The sequence below is a fragment of the Schistocerca gregaria genome, chromosome 8, assembly GCF_023897955.1.
Source record: "Schistocerca gregaria isolate iqSchGreg1 chromosome 8, iqSchGreg1.2, whole genome shotgun sequence".
Classification (NCBI taxonomy): Eukaryota; Metazoa; Arthropoda; class Insecta; order Orthoptera; family Acrididae; genus Schistocerca; species Schistocerca gregaria.
This window is the reverse complement of record NC_064927.1, coordinates 399,486,309-399,505,616: the sequence shown is the minus strand read 5'-3', so window position 1 is coordinate 399,505,616 and position 19,308 is coordinate 399,486,309. Positions and strand designations below refer to the sequence as shown.

General features: G+C 38.5%; 1 protein-coding gene across 1 annotated transcript in view; it reads right to left on the bottom strand.

Moving 5' to 3' along the window:
- Positions 1 to 19,308, bottom strand: part of LOC126284472 (nidogen-like) — a 158,013-nt gene that overhangs the window by 26,189 nt on the left and 112,516 nt on the right. Inside the window, exon 6 of the mRNA XM_049983425.1 lies at positions 13,928 to 14,107. Within this exon, the coding sequence (XP_049839382.1) occupies positions 13,928 to 14,107 (180 nt within the window). The remainder of the gene's footprint in view (positions 1 to 13,927; positions 14,108 to 19,308) is intronic.

Sequence of the window (19,308 nt, the reverse complement as noted above, 5' to 3'; positions counted from 1 at the left end):
CAGAGACTGCATGACGCAAACACGTGGACTGGCACAGTTGTCACCTTGCGATAAGCCAGTCATGGCTTCAAATGGTACCACTTCTCTCCCTCTTCCTTGTCTGATCTGTCATAAATTAAGTCTAATTTTCATTTGATTTATAAGTCATTTATTTCATTTTTATTTTGAGTGACAGTATACTGAGAGTATTATATGGAGCATAAATATTAAGTGGTTGTAAGTGACCATTTATAGTTTTAGGATAAAGATGGCCCAAGTCCATACCTCTTTGTATGATGTGAAAAATTTAGATATTTCTGAAGATTTCGAGGTGTTTAAATGTACCCTTTACCAGCTACTGTATAAGTATTTGTCATTTAATGATATTATGCTATTTGCATTATTCAGCTTTGTTGCAGAATTTTTGTATTGTATTGTATTTCACTTTAAGATCTCCTTTATTTACAATGATCCCCCCCCCCCCCCCAAAAAAAAAAAGAACGCATCAAGTTTACCCTAGTAAAGTTTTTCTACAATGCTATTTTTTATAAGCATATGTTGTTGAACATTTTTTTTTTTTGTTTTTGTCAAACCTACATGATTCCAGTTACTGTGGATAACTTTGGCAGAGAGGAGGTGACTCTGTCAAAGAGTGCAATAATAGCCACTCTGGAAGTCTCGAAAGATGAGGGCTCTGGTAGGTCAAGCCTAGAGGAAAGCCACAAGCAAATCATGATAAGGAAGTGTTATGAGTCAAAGTAGATCATTTGAAGGGCAGTAATTGAATGGCTATGGAGGTTTAGAGATTTATTTTGTGTGAACAGTAGGTCATCAGCAACCCCACTGGTGCTCACATACCGACAGGGGATAGTGCACCAGTTTTTAGGAAGCCATACCGTATAGCAAAACAGCTGTAACCATTCATAGAAGGATATATTGAACAACCACTACAGGATGGAGTATAGAACCTGGAGTGCAAATATTGTCATCATGCCAAGAAAGTCAGTATATGGGACTTGGGAATACAGATTTTGTTGGGGCTACAGATATCTAAATGCACAAACTATTGTGGGTGCTTATACAGTTCCAAACATCACAGAAACTTTGGATATCATCAATTGGAGGTGGCACCTGAAGATAGGCTGCAAACAGCATTTACCACCCAGCAGGAAATTTTCATTACAAACACATGCCATTTGTACTAAAGAACACACGGCAACTTTTCAACAATTTTTAGATGGGGTACTGAGAAGTTTAAAGCCAAAAACTTATCTAGTCTATCTCGATGACATACCATAACAGTCTATTCAAAGGACTTGCCAGAGCATGTGAAATGATAGGAGGTTGTCTTTAGTACACTATGAGTAATATGCTTAACATTTAGTGTGGACAAATGCCATTTTGTGCAAACTCAAGTAATTTATCCAGGGCACAATATTAGTGAACGTGGCATACAGACCAATCCTTTTTATATAGATGTAGTTCAAAATTATCCGATACTCCAAGCAACTAAGCAGGTACAGTCATTCATTGGCTACTGTAATTATTATGGATGGTTTGTGAAAGACTTTGCAAAACCAGCTGGACCCTTGAACAAGCTACTAACAAGGGGACAAAATTTCATTGGTCACAGGAATGTCAGGAAGCATTTGAAAAATTGAAAGAAATGTTAGTTTCAGATCCAGTATTGGATTTTCCAGATTTTGAGAAAGAGTTTATTGTTTTGTGTGATGCTTCAAATGAGGCAGTTGACTGTATTTTGGCACAGATGATAGATGGCCAGGAACATCTAGTATCTTACACTTCAAGGCAGTTAAACAAGGCAGAGCATTACTCCTCTACAATGGAGAAAGAGATGTTGACGATCATATATGGTATTATATATTTTTGGGGTTATCTGTGTGGTAGGAAGTTTAAGGTTGCAACAAACCATGCCTCATTCAAATGGTTGCTTAGTTTGAAAGATCCATCTAGTAGATTAACTTTGAGCACTTAAGCATAGTGAATTTGAGTTTAAGGCAATCCATAAGCCAGGGAGATCACACACAAATGCAGATTCGTTAATGGGCTATCAATGTTAAATATGCTAGGGAAGAATGTTGAAGAGTGGCAGCAGGCACAGGCAAGGGATAAGGAGTGTCAGGCATTTAAGTCACAATCACATTTTGCCACGCACGAAGGTTTGTTGTATAGAATGACGAGGTGTGGACCACATGTGGTGGTGTCAGAGGATTTTTTGAAGGAAGTTTTGCAGCAATCTCATAACCTTATGTTGTCAGGTTACAGAGGGCAATGTGCGATGAATGGACATCTAGTAGAACAATTTTGATGGAGGAGCAGGAAACGTGATGTGAAGCAGTATGTTAAAGACAGTGTGCCATGCATGGAGAGGGCTGACATTAAGCATCGGAAAGTACAATTGCAAAGATTACTAGAGGCAACCAGTCCATTTTCTATGTTGGGGTTGGATAATCTCGGGTCATTTAGTAAAACACCTGCAGGAAATAGGAACGTTCTCATGATCATCAATCATTTTTCACGATTTTTGGCAATCATAAGGGATGATGCTGAACCAGTAGGATAATACTGTAGTGCCAGGTGCTAGTAAACAACTGGATATTAAAGTTTGATGTGCCTGAGACCATAATTACACTCTAAGATATGGATTTTCCCTCAGATTTAATGAATCAGCTATGCTGTGTACTGTGTATATGGAAGTTACGGATGAGTCCATTTGATATCTGCAGACCAATGGGAGAACAGAATGCATGTACAAGACAATTGCAAAAATATTGAGCTATTACATAGGTTCCAGGCATGACTATAGGGACACTTATTTTCCATATGTACTGTGTGCATTAAATTCGATGGAACGAATGTGGCAGCATGTACACCATCTATGGGAAGAACAGGAGCACAAAGTATTACTAGTGAGTGTATTGGCCACTAGTTGTGGGAAGTTTCTAGCAGGCTTTTTCATACTATATTTCTGGGTAAGACCCAAGAAGGCACAGGCTGCAGATGTGTCAACACACCAATTATCAATAGAATGGTTGACTAGCATTGGTCAGAGAAGCAATTAGTTTTAAGGTCTTAATTAGTGTATAAACGTATGATAAAGGATACATGGTAGTACTAAAGTGCATGGTAAATTCAGGAGATTGTACTAAATCTGTAAATTATTAGAGTTAAAGTAGATGAGTGGGAGCACAATGTTAAAGAATCAGAATGAATGTTCTCAGAAGGGAGGAGGTATGCTGTGCCACAAATAAGTACAGGAATTTGGAAAATGCTTGCAAATTTCTCACAGCTATGGCTGCAAGGCAGTGGTTAAGGAATCGATTGGCACATCGGCTGGCAGGCACAAGCAATGTTGATATTTTACAAATGATTATTCGAGGCAGGTTACGGCACCACTTGTAGGCTAGAAGGCATGGCACCCCAGACATTGTATACTACTATGAAGTAGTCAGGGCAGCACAGTGCACTGACATGCTGTAAAGAACCCATATGTTGCAGTTACATCTGTGTGTAGGGATCAAAGCTGGCTGAGGAAAGCTGACATTGCTATTATCAAAGAGCACTCCACTTGCCACCTCCAGAGGAACTACATCAGAGGCATAGGGAAAAGTCGTATAAATAAGCAAGCCCAAAAGCCCAAATCAAGCAGTCACATTGCCATTCTTTTTGAGCCTATAACTGAAGAGAATGTCAAGTGCTTAAGTTGCAGACCATCGGGTGCAGTTGACGCATGCAGCAGCCCCTTAGCCATGTTGTGAATATGTGTGCTGTCTTCAAGGCTTAGCGGCTGGACAGCAATGCTGCAGATTCTGGCTTTTTGCGTTGGTGATGACCCATGTACACTGTGCAGCTCCATGGCTGAGTTCACTAGAAGGCCCGCGGTGTACCTTCGGTGTAGTAAGTCAACGACAAATCCACCTGTGTTTCTCTGCACACTTCATCATGACACAGTCCTCTATCTCAAACCATACCTCTCGGTCATTCGGACATATTAAAACTCCTGTGCTCAGGGGTTGTAACAAATAATTATTTCTGTATGGTATACAGGGTGATTATAATTAAAGTTAAACTTTCAAACCACTGTAAAAATAACACCACTGGTCAGAATGACATCAAACTGCAATGGAATGTTATCAGAGAAGGGGGAAAATGTATGGCAGAAGAAAAATAAATAGTTACAATATGTAGCAATAGATGGCACTGTAAGCATCATAATTTAATAGTGGTAAACTACAGAAGACAAATGAATCACAGAACAAAGCATTAGGTGTATGTTTAACACTAAACATACTGTACTATTCAGTATGGGTGGGTGTCCAGGTGTGATACCGTTAGTTACATAAGCCCATCCACCACAGCATGGTCATATTATGTCTGATGGGAAAAATTGGCTTTTAATTGTCCTGAGACCAAAAGCCGCATAAAAAGGACCAGTCACATTGGTTTTTAATTGTTCTGAGGGCAAAAACCACATAAAAAGCATCAATCAAAATCAAATCAGATTATAAATTTCTGTGTGACTGGCACAACACATGTTCAATATGCTGTCCAACATTTTGTGCAACAAGTTGAAATCAGGAAACAGCATATTCCTCAACTGATCAAAGTGTTTCGGGGGTCACTTTCAGAATGTATTGTGCAATGCGTACCTTCAATAGAACTAAGTCTGCAATCAGAACATTGAACACATCTTTCAGATAGCCCTACAGCCAGAAGTCACACGGATTAAGAACAAATGATCGGGACAGCTAGGCTGTAGGAAACATAATTCTAGCATTTCCGAAATGGCACTTCAGCAGCTGCTTAATTGGATTTGCAATGTGCAGAGGTACACCATCTTGCAAAAAAAATTATCGCATCCACAAATTCAGTGTTGGAGGTCTGGAATGACATGGTTGCACAAAAGACACTTGTAACACTTACCATTGATGGTAACTGTAACAGGACTGGAAGAACCCATCTCTTTGAAAAAATATGACCCTATGATAAATGCTGCCATAAACCCACACCACACAGTGACCTTTTCAGGACAAAGTGATAACGGTTGATTTGCATGTGGATTTTCCATTGCCCATATTCGACAATTCTGTGTCTTGACGTATCCTGTCAGATGGAAGTGGGCTTTGTCTGTTCACAAAATTTTCCCTGGCCTATCAGTGGCCACTTCCACGTGAGCAAGAAATTCTAAAGCATAGCTCTCTTGCTAGCCTGAAGAGGGGCAGCAGCCTTTTCAGTAGTTGCAGAGGCAACAGTCTGGATGATTGAGTGATCTGGCCTTGTAACATTAACCAAAATGGCATTGCTGTTCTGGTACTGCGAACGTCTGAAAGCAAGGGGAAACTACAGCTGTAATTTTACCTGAGGGCATGCAGCTTTACTGTATGATTAAATGATGATGGTGTCCTCTTGTGTAAAATATTCTGGAAGTAAAATAGCCCCCATTCCCATCTCCAGGTGGGGGCTACTCAGGAGGACATCGTTATCAGGAGAAAGAAAACTGGCGTTCTGCAGATCGGAACGTGGAATGTCAGATCCCTTAATCGGGCAGCTAGGTTAGAAAATTTAAAAAGGGAAATGGATAGGTTAAAGTTAGATATAGTGGGAATTAGTGAAGTTCGGTGGCAGGAGGAACAGGACTTCTGGTCAGGTGAGTACAGGGTTATAAATACAAAATCAAATAGGGGTAATGCAGGAGTAGGTTTAATAATGAATAAAAAAAATAGGTGTACGGGTAAGCTACTACAAACAGCATAGTGAACACATTATTATGGCCAAGATAGATACGAAGCCCACACCTACTACAGTAGTAAAAGTTTATATGCCAACTAGCTCCGCAGATGATGAAGAAATTGATGAAATGTATGATGAGATAAAAGAAATTATTCAGGTAGTGAAGAGAGATGTAAATTTAATAGTCATGGGTGATTGGAATTCATCAGTAGGAAAAGGGAGAGAAGAAAACATAGTAGATGAATATGGATTGGGGCTAAGAAATGAAAGAGGAAGCCACCTGGTAGAATTTTGCACAGAGCATAACTTAATCATAGCTAATACTTGGTTTAAGAATCATAAAAGAAGGCTGTATACATGGAAGAACCCTGAAGATACTAAAAGGTATCAGATAGGTTATATAATGGTAAGACAGAGATTTAGGAACCAGGTTTTAAACTGTAAGACATTTCCAGGAGCAGATGTGGACTCTGACAACAAACTATTGGTTATGATCTGTAGATTAAAACTGAAGAAACTGAAAAAAGGTGGGAATTTAAGAAGATGGGACCTGAATAAACTGACTAAACCAGAGGTTGTACAGAGTTTCAGGGAGAGCATAAGGGAACAATTGACAAGAGTGGGGGGAAAAGAAATACAGTAGAAGAAGAATGGGTAGCTTTGAGGGATGAAGTAGTGAAGGCAGCAGAGGATCAAGTAGGTAAAAAGACAAGGGCTAGTAGAAATCCTTGGGTAACAGAAGAAATATTGAATTTAATTGATGAAAGGAGAAAATATAAAAATGCAGTAAATGAAGCAGCAAAAAGGGATACAAACGTCTCAAAAATGAGATCGACAGGAAGTGCAAAATGGCTAAGCAGGGATGGCTAGAGGACAAATGTAAGGATGTAGAGACTTATCTCACTAGGGGTAAGATAGATACTGCCTACAGGAAAATTAAAGAGACCTTTGGAGATAAGAGAACCACTTGTATGAACATCAAGATCACAGATGGAAACCCACTTCTAGGCAAAGAAGGGAAAGCAGAAAGGTGGAAGGAGTGTATAGAGGGCCTATACAAGGGCGATGTACTTGAGGACAATATTATGGAAATGGAAGAGGATGTAGATGAAGATGAAATGGGAGATACAATACTGCGTGAAGAGTTTGACAGAGCACTGAAAGACCTGAGTCGAACCAAGGCCCCGGGAGTAGACAACATTCCATTAGAACTGCTGACAACCTTGGGAGAGCCAGTCCTGACAAAACTCTACCAAATGGTGAACAAGATGTATGAGACAGGCAAAACACCCTCAGACTTCAAGAAGAATATAATAATGCCAATCCCAAAGAAAGCAGGTGTTGACAGATCTGAAAATTACCAAACTATCAGTTTAATAAGTCACTGTTGCAAAATACTAACGCAAATTATTTACAGACGAATGGAAAAACTGATAGAAACTGACCTCGGGGAAGATCAGTTTGGATTCCGTAGAAATGTTGGAACACGTGAGGCAATACTGACCCTACGACTTATCTTAGAAGAAAGATTAAGGAAAGCCAAACCTATGTTTCTAGCATTTGTAGACTTAGAGAAACCTTTTGACAATGTTGACTGGAATACTCTCTTTCAAATTCTGGTAATGGCAGGGATAAAATACAGAGAGTGAAAGGCTATTTACAATTTGTACAGAAAGTATATGGCAGTTATAAGAGTTGAGGGATATGAAAGGGAAGCAGTGGTTGGGAAGGGAGTGAGACAGGTTTGTAGCCTATACCGGATGTTATTCAATCTGTATATTGAGCAAGCAATAAAGGAATTAAAAGAAAAGTTTCGAGTAGGTATTAAAATCCATGGAGAAGAAATAAAAACTTTGAGGTTCGCCGATGACATAGTAATTCTGTCAGAGACAGCAAAGGACTTGGAAGAGCAGTTGAACAGGATGGACAGTGTCTTGAAAGGAGGATATAAAATGTTGACTGGCAATGGCAAGGAAAGCGTTTCTTAAGAAGAGAAATTTGTTAGCATCGAGTATTGATTTAAGTGTCAGGAAGTCGTTTCTGAAAGTATTTGTAGGGAGTGTAGCCATGTGTGGAAGTGAAATATGGACGATAAACAGCTTAGACAAGAAGAGAATAGAAGCTTTCGAAATGTGGTGCTACAGAAGAATGCTGAAGATTAGATGGGTTGATCACATAACTAATGAGGAGGTATTGAATAGAATTGGGGAGAAGAGAAGCTTGTGGCACAACATGACTAGAAGAGAAGGGATCGGCTGGTAGGACATGTTCTGAGACATGGAGGGATCACCAATGTAGTATTGGAGGGCAGCGTGGAGGGTAAAAATCGTAGAGGGAGACCAAGAGATGAATACACTAAACAGATTCAGAAGGATGTAGGTTGCAGCAGGTACTGGGAGATGAAGAAGCTTGCACATGATAGAGTAGCATGGAGAGCTGCATCAAACCAGTCTCAGGACTGAAGACCACCACAACAACAACAAACAACAGTTCTCTTGCTGCCAGATCAGCAGGAAGCATTTGTGCACATGGCTAATTTTGAATGGATAGCAAAAAAGTACAATTTTAAGCACAATGCTCATGGGTATGTCCAATGTTTGGGCAATTCTCCATGCACTACACATTTGCACACCACCACTTATCTCCTCCTGCATTGCTGTGACCACTGCTCCCACTGATGTCAAATCAATTCGTTTCCTCCCCCTACCTGGTTGCACACCAAAAGAACCCATCTTTTCAAATTTCTGAATCATTTTCTCCAGACCCACAGTCATCAGACCAATACCTTATTTTTTTCAAACCCTTCAGTGTCCGGAACTTCTGCAGTGTGATGTGTGCACAGTCATCATTCTTGTAATACAGCTTTAGAAGCAGAGCACAGTCCTCTATTGAGGCAGTCGTGGCAAACATCGAAGACACGAAAGGAGGAAAAACCATTTACCCGGTGTGTTTATACCAACTTCAAAAGGTCGTGCACATGACAGGTGTTTTCATTTACATATAATGACACGTGAGTGGCGGTCGGTACCTCAGACAACACAAATACAGTATACCGTCGAATATCCGAACATTGGTCAGTCAAACTGCCAGTTTGCTCAATTGTTATGCGCAAGCAAAATTGATCAAATTTCACACAATATTTTTTTCTTCTGCCATACATTTTCCCCCTTCTCTGATAATATCCCATTGCAATTTGACATCATTTTGACCAGGAGTGCTATTTCTACAGCATTTTTAAAGTTTAACTTTAATTATAATCACCTTGTATTATGATCTCTTTCAGTCATATATATATAATATGGCCACATAGAACAAAATTCTCCTCATATCAGTAACATTTATCAAAAAAAGGAAAAAAAGTCCATGCAGTATGCAAAGCTAGTCCTACAGAGTACTGTTGTGCTCTTTTCATCAGGCTTAGGATACTTGCAGGGGTGGATCTGTATATTTATGAGTCTGCTGTCTTTGTCAGAAACAGCATTAAGGAATGTGTTATCTGGGAACAATTCACAAACATGACAATAGAAATAAGGCAAACATTGACATTCCAAGTCACTGGCTACAGTAAAAGGAAACCCCCATAAAGTGAGTGCCCTCAAAAGTTTTAACAAGTTTCCTCTTTCCTTTTTATTTAAAAAAATTCAAACTCAAATTACATGACTGGCTAAAAAACAACAACAAAAATTTCAATATAAACGAGTTCTATGTCACAGACAATGTTGAGATTAATGTTCAAGATTATAGCTGTAAATAAGATACTCAGTTTGTACATAGAATATGAACATCAATTTTAACAGTTTGATTGCAACTGTAACTTGCTATCGCTGGAGAAGCTTTTTCTACTGTATATGGTCAGTTGCTAATAAAGAAAGAATAAAGAAAAAATCATTGTTGACAATGGTTTACTGTCAATATTGATAGGAACAACTCCATTGCTGTAATGTTCACAGTAATTCACACTCTGCTCTACCTTCCTGTTCATAAGTTATACCATTTACTGTTGCTGTTTATTTTACCCTATGTTCATCTAGCCAGAAATCTTCACCTTCTTTCCATTTCACTTCACTGACACCCACTCTATATAGATTAAGCATCTCAGTTTCCCTTTTCATATGTTCTATCTTCTTTACCACTTGTCTCTCCACTGGCAATCACCTGCCAGAGGTCCTAATGGGAGACAAATGTGGAATCTGAAGCCAAAGGACAGATCATCATGTCACATTTTCATTTACAAACTACAAATCCTGTTCCTGCATGTGTGTCTTTAATACAGTGATTTCTATTTCCTTTTGCATGCTCCTATCATTAGTTGTTACTGATTCTTCAACCTTTTAAGGGCAGTTTCCCTCAGATGGGCAAGAGGCTGCCTGAATCTCTGTATGCTGCTGTTCCACCTTTGAGAAGGCTGATAGTAGAATGAGAGTGACACCTTATACCGGGAGTCTTTGACTGCCAATATTGATGGTTTTTATTCAAAATTTAAGTAGTGATTAGTATCATATATGGAACCCTGGATATTTCTATTACTAGTCAAAGACACTACTTCTAGATTAACTTCATGGTCTCCCTAAATGAGTCAGGCATGTCAGAACCTGCTACCCATGTCACTGGCTGTGTTTGGAATTACCATGGGGATTTTTAGCTTAAGGAACTTCCATCCAATTCAGATAATGATAGAAGTAGGAGGTGACAAAGTATTCATGTAAGATAGGAAGACATGCCCCTCAAAGACGAAATGATTAAAACCTTAGTGATCAAGTGATAAAATATTCACAATAAAGGCCAGAGTTTGAAGCAGTTCTAAAAAGCAAAAGAGTTCATATAATATAAGGTATAAAAAGCTGGTGAAAACTTGAAATTGAAAGCAATGAGACCTTTGAGGCAAATTAAAGTGTATATAAAAAGAATAGGCTAGTGGGAAATGAAAGTGTCTTATTTGTAAACGTAGACAAGAAACTCAAATTCTCTGAGATAGAAATTGAAGCTACATATGAGATTAATTGGAACAGACTCAGTATCAAGGATAGGTATAAACTCCTTATGTCAACCAATGTATTCACCTCCAAATGTAACTGAAAACTTTAGAGAAACCTTCAACATGTTATTGCATTTGTTCCTCAATAGTAAGTTATTGGAGGAGATTTTAATGTTTCAACAATTGATTGTAATGACTGCAGATTCTTTTATGGTGGGTGTTGCAAGAAATTGTGAAAAACAATATTAAATGCTTTCTTTGGAAAATACTTGGAATAAATGGTTCAGAAGCCTCTTCATGATGGAAACATACCTATCAGATCTAACTGTAACAAATAGATCTGGTCTCTTTTAGTGTGTCCCTATTGAAACTAGTACGAAAGGATCACAGGCAGTTGCATCAACAGATTTAAATGCAAACAGATTTAAATGTTCAGTGCTTGCAACATCTAATTGTGGGTAGGAGCATGTAGAAAAATGGTTGATCAAGTTTAGAAGACTAGTTGACAAAGCACTGGATAGGTATGTACTTACTAGAACAGTTCTTGGTGGAAGTAAGCCACCATGGTATAAAGCATCTGTAAAGAAACTTCTAAAGAAACAGTGACTACTGCGTAGTAATTGTTAAACAAAGCATAAAGCTATAGCTAGAGAGATGCTTAATGAAACAGAGTTCGCTGTCACAAGAACAATGGCTTATGTTTTCAATGAAAATTCTAGTGGAATCTTATGAAAAGATCTCTCACAGTACTCAAACAAATTCTGGCCATATGTTAAGGCTGTCAATGGCACCAAAGTTGGTGTTCAGTGAGATGTAGCTGATCTTCTGAGACAGATGAATAACTCATATAACAGTAGGCAACAAATGCTTGAAGTTCATACAAATACCTGAGTGTCATAGTTTGCATGGGCATGAAAACACACAGGGCTCAGTCATAGACAAAGCAGGAGGTAAACTTTGGTTCACTGGCTGCATACGAGGAAAACTGATCTGCAAACGGGGTTGCTTACAAAACATTTATGACCCCATCTTAGAACATTGCTCATGTGTGTAGGGCCCATAGCAGACTTAACTAACAGGATGTTGGTTATATTCAAAGAAGGGCATCACAAAAGATAGCAGGTTTGTTTGAGTCACAGGAGAATGTTTGGAAATGTTGACTGCCTGAAGATAGGTATCAATTTTCCCACAAAAACCTACTTAAAAATTTTCATTGAATAGCATCAATTGAGGAGTCTAATAACACGTTTCAGTCTCCAACATATCACATCAGTAGGGACTGAAATGATAAGATTAGACTAATTACAGTGCGCATAGGGCATTTCAGCAATCATTTTTCCGGCACAAATACACAATATTGGAACAGAAAGAAACTCTAACATGTGGCACAATATTTCAGCACTTCAGAAGTGGTTGGTAATGCATGTACATAGATCCAGACATAGATATATTAGGCAATGTTTATTTCCATTTCTGAAGCAAGAAAATTGATCCACTGTTTTAACTTTTATGTTTATACCGATTACATGTGTAGTTATTTATTTATTCATATGGCTCACATGCAGTTTAAAATTACATGGTATAATATTAGTAATGCTATATATAACAAGAATATGAAAATACAAAACTACATATGAACTAACTAAATGTGAATATCTAATTCCTAAGCCTTTTCATCAGCTTTCATGAGGTCGCTGCAGCCCCCTGGTAGGAACGCAAAGGGCATTCATCTCTAATGTACTTGGTTGTCTAGTTCACAGCTCCACAGTGACAAACCAGAGATTCTGTATTTCCCCATTTGTAAAGAGAGTCTTTGCATTAACCATGCCCAGTGTGAGCTCAGTTCAGTTTGGTCCACAGGTTCCTGTCAAGTTCTGTGCCAGCAGTATCACACATATACTTTCAGAGCCACTCATGCTCTTCAGGATTTTCAACAAGTTGAGAGCTCTGGTCCCACAGGTCTCTCACTCCATTATTTCTGGCATCTAGTTATCCTGCTTGCAGTGATGGTGGGTTTCTTGAATGGAGTCTATATCGTCATAAACTTGGTGTGTCTTCCTGTATGGGTAATGCCAGGCTCTCCTTTAGCTTGCAGTATTCCCTAAGCAAGGCCTCGTTTCTGCGGATGGCAGGTTGATAGATGTTGCTTAGTAGAGGAAGCCAATAAATCAGAGTTTGTCAGATTGTCCGAGTTATTAACTGCGTAGTGTGGTTCAACTAGACATTGATCAAGTTGGTGTGGCAGCCATTTAGCCACTGCAGGGCATACTACTCGGCTGCTGTGAAGACCAGCACAATGGGTGCTGTGCACAAAGTATCTGCTGAGGCTCCCCATGTCATTCCACATAATTTTTGAATAATATTGTTATGAGTTTTTATCTTGGCAGCAGTATTTTTCAAGATGTTTTCTATAGGAAAGGATGCAGTCAAGTTGACACCAAGGTACTTGTTATGGCAAAGAGTGTTTCCATTAAGTTTCACTCTGAGCTCTGGGTTACCTTGTTTGTTTGACAGATGGAATGTACATGCATCAGATTCAGTTTCAGTCAGCACAAATAGGTAGCCAGACCAGATACTGAATTTCCTGTCTACAAACATCAAAATGTTTTAAAAATGGACATGTATAGTTAACAGCAGAAACTGTTTCATAGGATGAGCAACGTGTTTGTTGCATAAATTTTATCTACACAACAAGCTCTGATTCATGCAGCAAAGTGTAGTAATTATTTTAAATTATTTTGTGCCCCCGACCACAGCCAATGCAACAGATGAATTTCGTAAACAAGACTTCCCTGCTCAATGGAGAGTGTAAAGAAGGAAAATATGGAGACCAAGGTGGCTAAGCATGTGGTGTATCTCAACCACTTCATCTTTTTCTGTATTCAGTGTTGAAATGTTTGAAATGGAAACTCAAAAATGTACAGGTACACTACTGTGTATAAACAACATTTACTCACTGTAAATTAATATGCTGTTCTCTGTCAGCATACATAACTGAATTCTGTTTGTATCTGTAGTATCTTACTAGTAAGGTAAAACTACCATCCCCCTCATTATAATGATTTCTGTAATTGGCAGGTTCATTAAACCATAACTCTTGGAGATTCAGGTTTTCGTAACTCTCTGTTGTTCATAGTATATATTTTGTATATGTGAAAGAAAAAAATACAATTAGTATCACTATTTAGTATTTCTAATGCACAGATCAGTACTCCCACTTACCTTTACCCTTTTTCCCATATACCTCTTTACCAGGTTCGCACTTAATGTATGGGTCTCCAACAAAACCTACCATACATTGACATATGATAAGCTGTCCAACCTGCTCTATGACAATAGCAGACACTGCATTTTCTCCACAACTCATAGATGCACTTCTTGCTGCAATGAATGAATCTGCATCTGAAATTATGTATTGCATTAATTAACAGAGTAAACGATGAATGAACTTCTTTTAATACCAACTCTTGTGAAATGCAACAGTGTTACATAACTATGGGCCTTACATTTGTGACATTTTGGGAATATAAGTGAAGCTGGAAGTTGACAAATATAATGAACTCCAACAGTGTCTTATAAGAGTGTGTGTCAGTATAGTGCATGTTTCAGTGAAAAGCCATTGATTGGTTTTTCAATAGTAACTTGCACCATTGTTTTCTCCCTGCATCATGTGATGTGAGTATGTAGACAACATTAAGTGATTAATTCTGTCAGTTATAAGCCCACATGTAGGTTCTGTTTCAGTAGATGCATTGGCAACTAGTGTTTTATTAGCCATGGTATTCGTTTCAATGTTTAACTCTCAGTAAGAAAGAAGTGACAGCAGAGTCTGTGAGCAGGATGCGGCCACCCTTCTTGTAATCCCAGGTGTGAGGACTGTACATTTTCAGAAAATCACAAAATTTTTATGTCAGTTGTGAAATAAGTTGGTAACTGAAAATCTCAATTCACAAAAAAATGAAATGAAAAGGAAACTGAAATAAATTTATGCAAATGGTCTTGCTGCAGTGGTAACACAAGTTCCTGTCAGATCACCAAAGTTAAATGCTGTCAGGCTTGGCTAACAGTTGGGTGGGTGTCTGTTTTGCTGAAGACTGTTGACAAGCGGGATGCACTCAGCCCTTGAGAGGCAAATTGAGGAGCTACATGACTGATAGTAGTGACTCTGGTGTTGTAAACTGACAACGGCAAGGAGAGTGGTGTGATGACCACAAGCCCCTCCATATCCACATTCAGTGATGGCAATATGGCTGCGGATAACATGGTCAGTCAATACCATTGGGCCTTACAAGGTATGTTTCAATGAAGCTCAAACATAAAAATAAATTTAAAGCACCTAAATATTAGAAGGCTGAGAGTTAATTTATTGTGCTCCTTGTTAATAATTAAAATGAAAATTCCGGCATGTTAAATGCAAGCAACATTGGGGAATGGCATGTCATGGTCGTACATAGACACCTATCACATCTAAGAATATTACACACCAATCTGCCCAAGGTAGTGCCCCTTTCATCTCAGCAGTTTCCAGTACTTTCACTATGTCTGTTTTGGGGGTAAATTGGTCTGAAAGAAAGAGCCCCAAAGTAAAGGTAACTGGAGTGGAGATAACTACTTGAGCAAAACTGCAGAGCTGAAAGAACACTCATCAAAATATAAAAAGCTAATAAATAAGGATGGACTTATAATCTCAGTCTCAGTACACTTAGTTATTTGTTAAAGATGTACAGCTATCTATCTATCTATATATATATATATATATATATATATATATATATATATATATATATATATATATATATATATATATATAAACAGAAAGAAACTTCCACATGGGAAAAATATATTAAAAACAAAAATTCCAGTACTTACCAAGCGGGAAAGTGCCGGCAGACAGGCACATGAACAAAACACACAAACACACACACAGAATTACGAGCTTTCGCAACTGGCAGTTGCTTCGTCAAGAAGGAAGGAAGGAGAGGGAAAAATGAAAGGATGTGGGTTTTAAGGGAGAGGGTAAGGAGTCATTCCAATCCCGGGAGCGGAAAGACTTCCCTTAGGGGAAGTGGCTTGTGTCTGTGTATGTGCGGATGGATATGTGTGTGTGTCTGTGTGTGTGCGAGTGTACACCTGTCCTTTTTTTCCCCTAAGGGAAGTCTTTCCGCTCCCGGGATTGGAATGACTCCTTACCCTCTCCCTTAAAACCCACATCCTTTCATTTTTCCCTCTCCTTCCTTCCTTCCTGACGAAGCAACTGCCAGCTGCGAAAGCTCGTAATTCTGTGTGTGTGTTTGTGTGTTTTGTTCATGTGCCTGTCTGCCGGCACTTTCCCGCTTGGTAAGTCTTGGAATCTTTGTTTTTAATATATATATATAAAAATAGAAAGAAACTTCCACATGGGAAAAATATATTAAAAACAAAGATTCCAAGACTTACCAAGCGGGAAAGCGCCGGCAGACAGGCACATGAACAAAACACACAAACACACACACAGAATTGCTAGCTTTCGCAACCGATGGTTGCTTCTTCAGGAAGGAGAGGGAAAGACGAAAGGATGTGGGTTTTAAGGGAGAGGGTAAGGAGTCATTCCAATCCCGGGAGCGGAAAGACTTCCCTTAGGGGAAAAAAAGGACAGATGTACACTTGCACACACACACACACACACACACACACACACACATATATCCATCCGCACATACACAGACACAAGCAGACATCAAAATTTCGAGCTTTCACAACCGGTGGCTGCTTCGTTAGGAAAGAGGGAAGGAAAAGGAAAGATAAAAGGATGTGGGTTTTAAGGGAGAAGGTAAGGAGTCATTCCATTCCCGGGAGCGGAAAGACTGAGGGTAAGGAGTCATTCCATTCCCGGGAGCGGAAAGACTGACCTTCTCCATTAAAACCCACATCCTTTCATCTTTCCTTTTCCTTCCCTCTTTCCTGACAAAGGAGTCGCCGGTTGCAAAAGCTCGAAATTTTATGTGTGTGTGTGTTTGTGTGTTATTTTATTGTGCCTGTCTACCAGCGCTTTCCCACTTGGCAAGTCTTGGAATCTTTGTTTTTAATCTATTAAGGAATTATTTAGAAAAGCATAGCCTCCTCTGCGACAATCAGTATGAGTTTTGACCAGGCAAATTTACCGCTGCAACTTTAGTGGAAGTTGTTGATCAGGCTTCAACAGCTTTCAAAAATAAGAAGATAGTGTCACTTGTATTATGTGATCTAAGTAAAATATTGATGTCTGCTTGTGTCTGTGTATGTGCGGATGGATATGTGTGTGTGTGTGTGTGTGTGTGCGAGTGTACATCTGTCCTTTTTTTCCCCTAAGGGAAGTCTTTCCGCTCCCGGGATTGGAATGACTCCTTACCCTCTCCCTTAAAACCCACATCCTTTCGTTTTTCCCTCTCCTTCCTGAAGAAGCAACCATCGGTTGCGAAAGCTAGCAATTCTGTGTGTGTGTTTGTGTGTTTTGTTCATGTGCCTGTCTGCCGGCGCTTTCCCGCTTGGTAAGTCTTGGAATCTTTGTTTTTAATATATATATATATATATATATATATATATATATATATATATATATATATATATATATATATATATATATATATATAGCTCTTATTTCTGCTAATAAATACGTTGCTTAATGTAGGCACACTTCCAAAGAAGACAATTGCATTACAACTGGGAATTAACATATGCAAAATAAGCCAATAGTCTAATGTTTAGGTCAACAGAATGACAAGTCTTCCTAGGAGCAAAACCTAATGAACTGAACTGCTTGAAAACTGTGTGTTGATACATCTTTAACTAATACAACAGGTGTGCAATGTATTTTACATAGAATGTTTTAGCTGCTATATGAACATTAGTGTCTACTTCTCCTGCTGGTGGTGCTGGAATTCACACTAAGCACAATATAAAATTTGCAGAATTATGCATTACACAGTAATGTTCAGAAGTAAATGCTGATTTTAGTTGGATAAGACTAACTGAAGAAAGTGTAACAATGGTTAGCCTGTTTAGGTCTGCAAATGGGGATAGAAATATTTTTTGACTGTTTGAATTTGTGGGTAAGATAAGTTTCATGTTTAAAATAAAGACTGTTATCTGCAGAGATTTTAATATTGGAATGGAAGAGTGAAAGAAACAAGACTGCATATCATTTTTTAAACATTTTAAGATCTTTCAACTTACGGTACTTTGCACAAACAACTGCACTACTTGTAATGATGCAGGTGTCAACAATATTATTATTAAGTTACACATAGAGGAATATGTGGCTATCCTGGCTGATGGAGTATTTGCTGACCTTATTCCACTGTTTTAACACATTATCATAAGTGACCAACGTGTTCAAATGAAGTTAGTATGGCATGGGTAAGAGATCAGAGGTAGGAGCACATTATGTTATTAATTGACAAGTGGAAGATAGCAAACTAGTACTCAGTATAAAAGTTTCAAACAGGAAAAACTGGAGTTGAAGATGGTTTTGATGACTTAATATATATATACTTGTGGTTTTCATGTGCCCCTAACAAAAATTTGTTCTGCAAGTAAAAGTAAAAGTATAAAAATTATGTGGTGTACACAAGAACTGCTAAAATTGGATAAAACATGCTCAGAATGTGTCAAATATTTGGATTACAATGCATACCTTAGAAGTAAGAAGTATTACAGAGCTAAGCTCATACAAGCCACAAAAAAAAGTAGTATGTGACAAGTATATAGAAGGTGACCCAGATAGTTGTAAGGCAGCACGAGAAGTTCTTACTGCCAGGTATGATTAGATTAGATTAGATTAGATTAATACTTGTTCCATAGATCATGAATACGACACTTTGTAATGATGTGGAACTCTGTTGGATCCAGGAGAATTGAGTGGCTGCTTTATCACATCAATCAGAGTACTTTGAGACAAAATTAAGACCACAGACACATCTGCAAAGGACCTGTTTGATTTTCAGTTGTGTGTGGGATCTTTCTTTCATTGAGATAAAATCATGCCCAATGATGTCTGTAAAACAGTTTCCAAACTATCCAGTTATAAAACTATGGACTACTACTGGATGTCTAAGTATATTGTTAAATGAACAGTTCATCTGATAAGTAAGCCACAGAGTTTTATTTTGAATGAATGATTAGAGCATGGAATTTTTCCAGATTCACTCAAAATCTCAAAAGGTATCCCATATTCAAATTGGACGATAATCAACTCCCCCAAACCTACTGACCAGTTTCCATTGTGCCAATATCCTCAAAGACATTCAAATCACTCATGTAAACTCTATTAAGGAATTAATGAAGTAAATAAAATAGAAAGAAACTTCCACATGGGAAAAATATATTAAAAACAAAGATTCCAAGACTTACCAAGCAGGATAGCGCCGGTAGACAGGCACAATACAATAACACACAAACTCACAAAATTTCGAGCTTTCGCAACCGGTGGCTGCTTCGTCAGGAAAGAGGGAAGGAAAAGGAAAGATGAAAGGATGTGGGTTTAAAGGGAGAGGGTAAGGAGTCATTCCATTCCTGGGAGCGGAAAGACTGAGGGTAAGGAGTCATTCCATTCCCGGGAGCGGAAAGACTGACCTTCTCCATTAAAA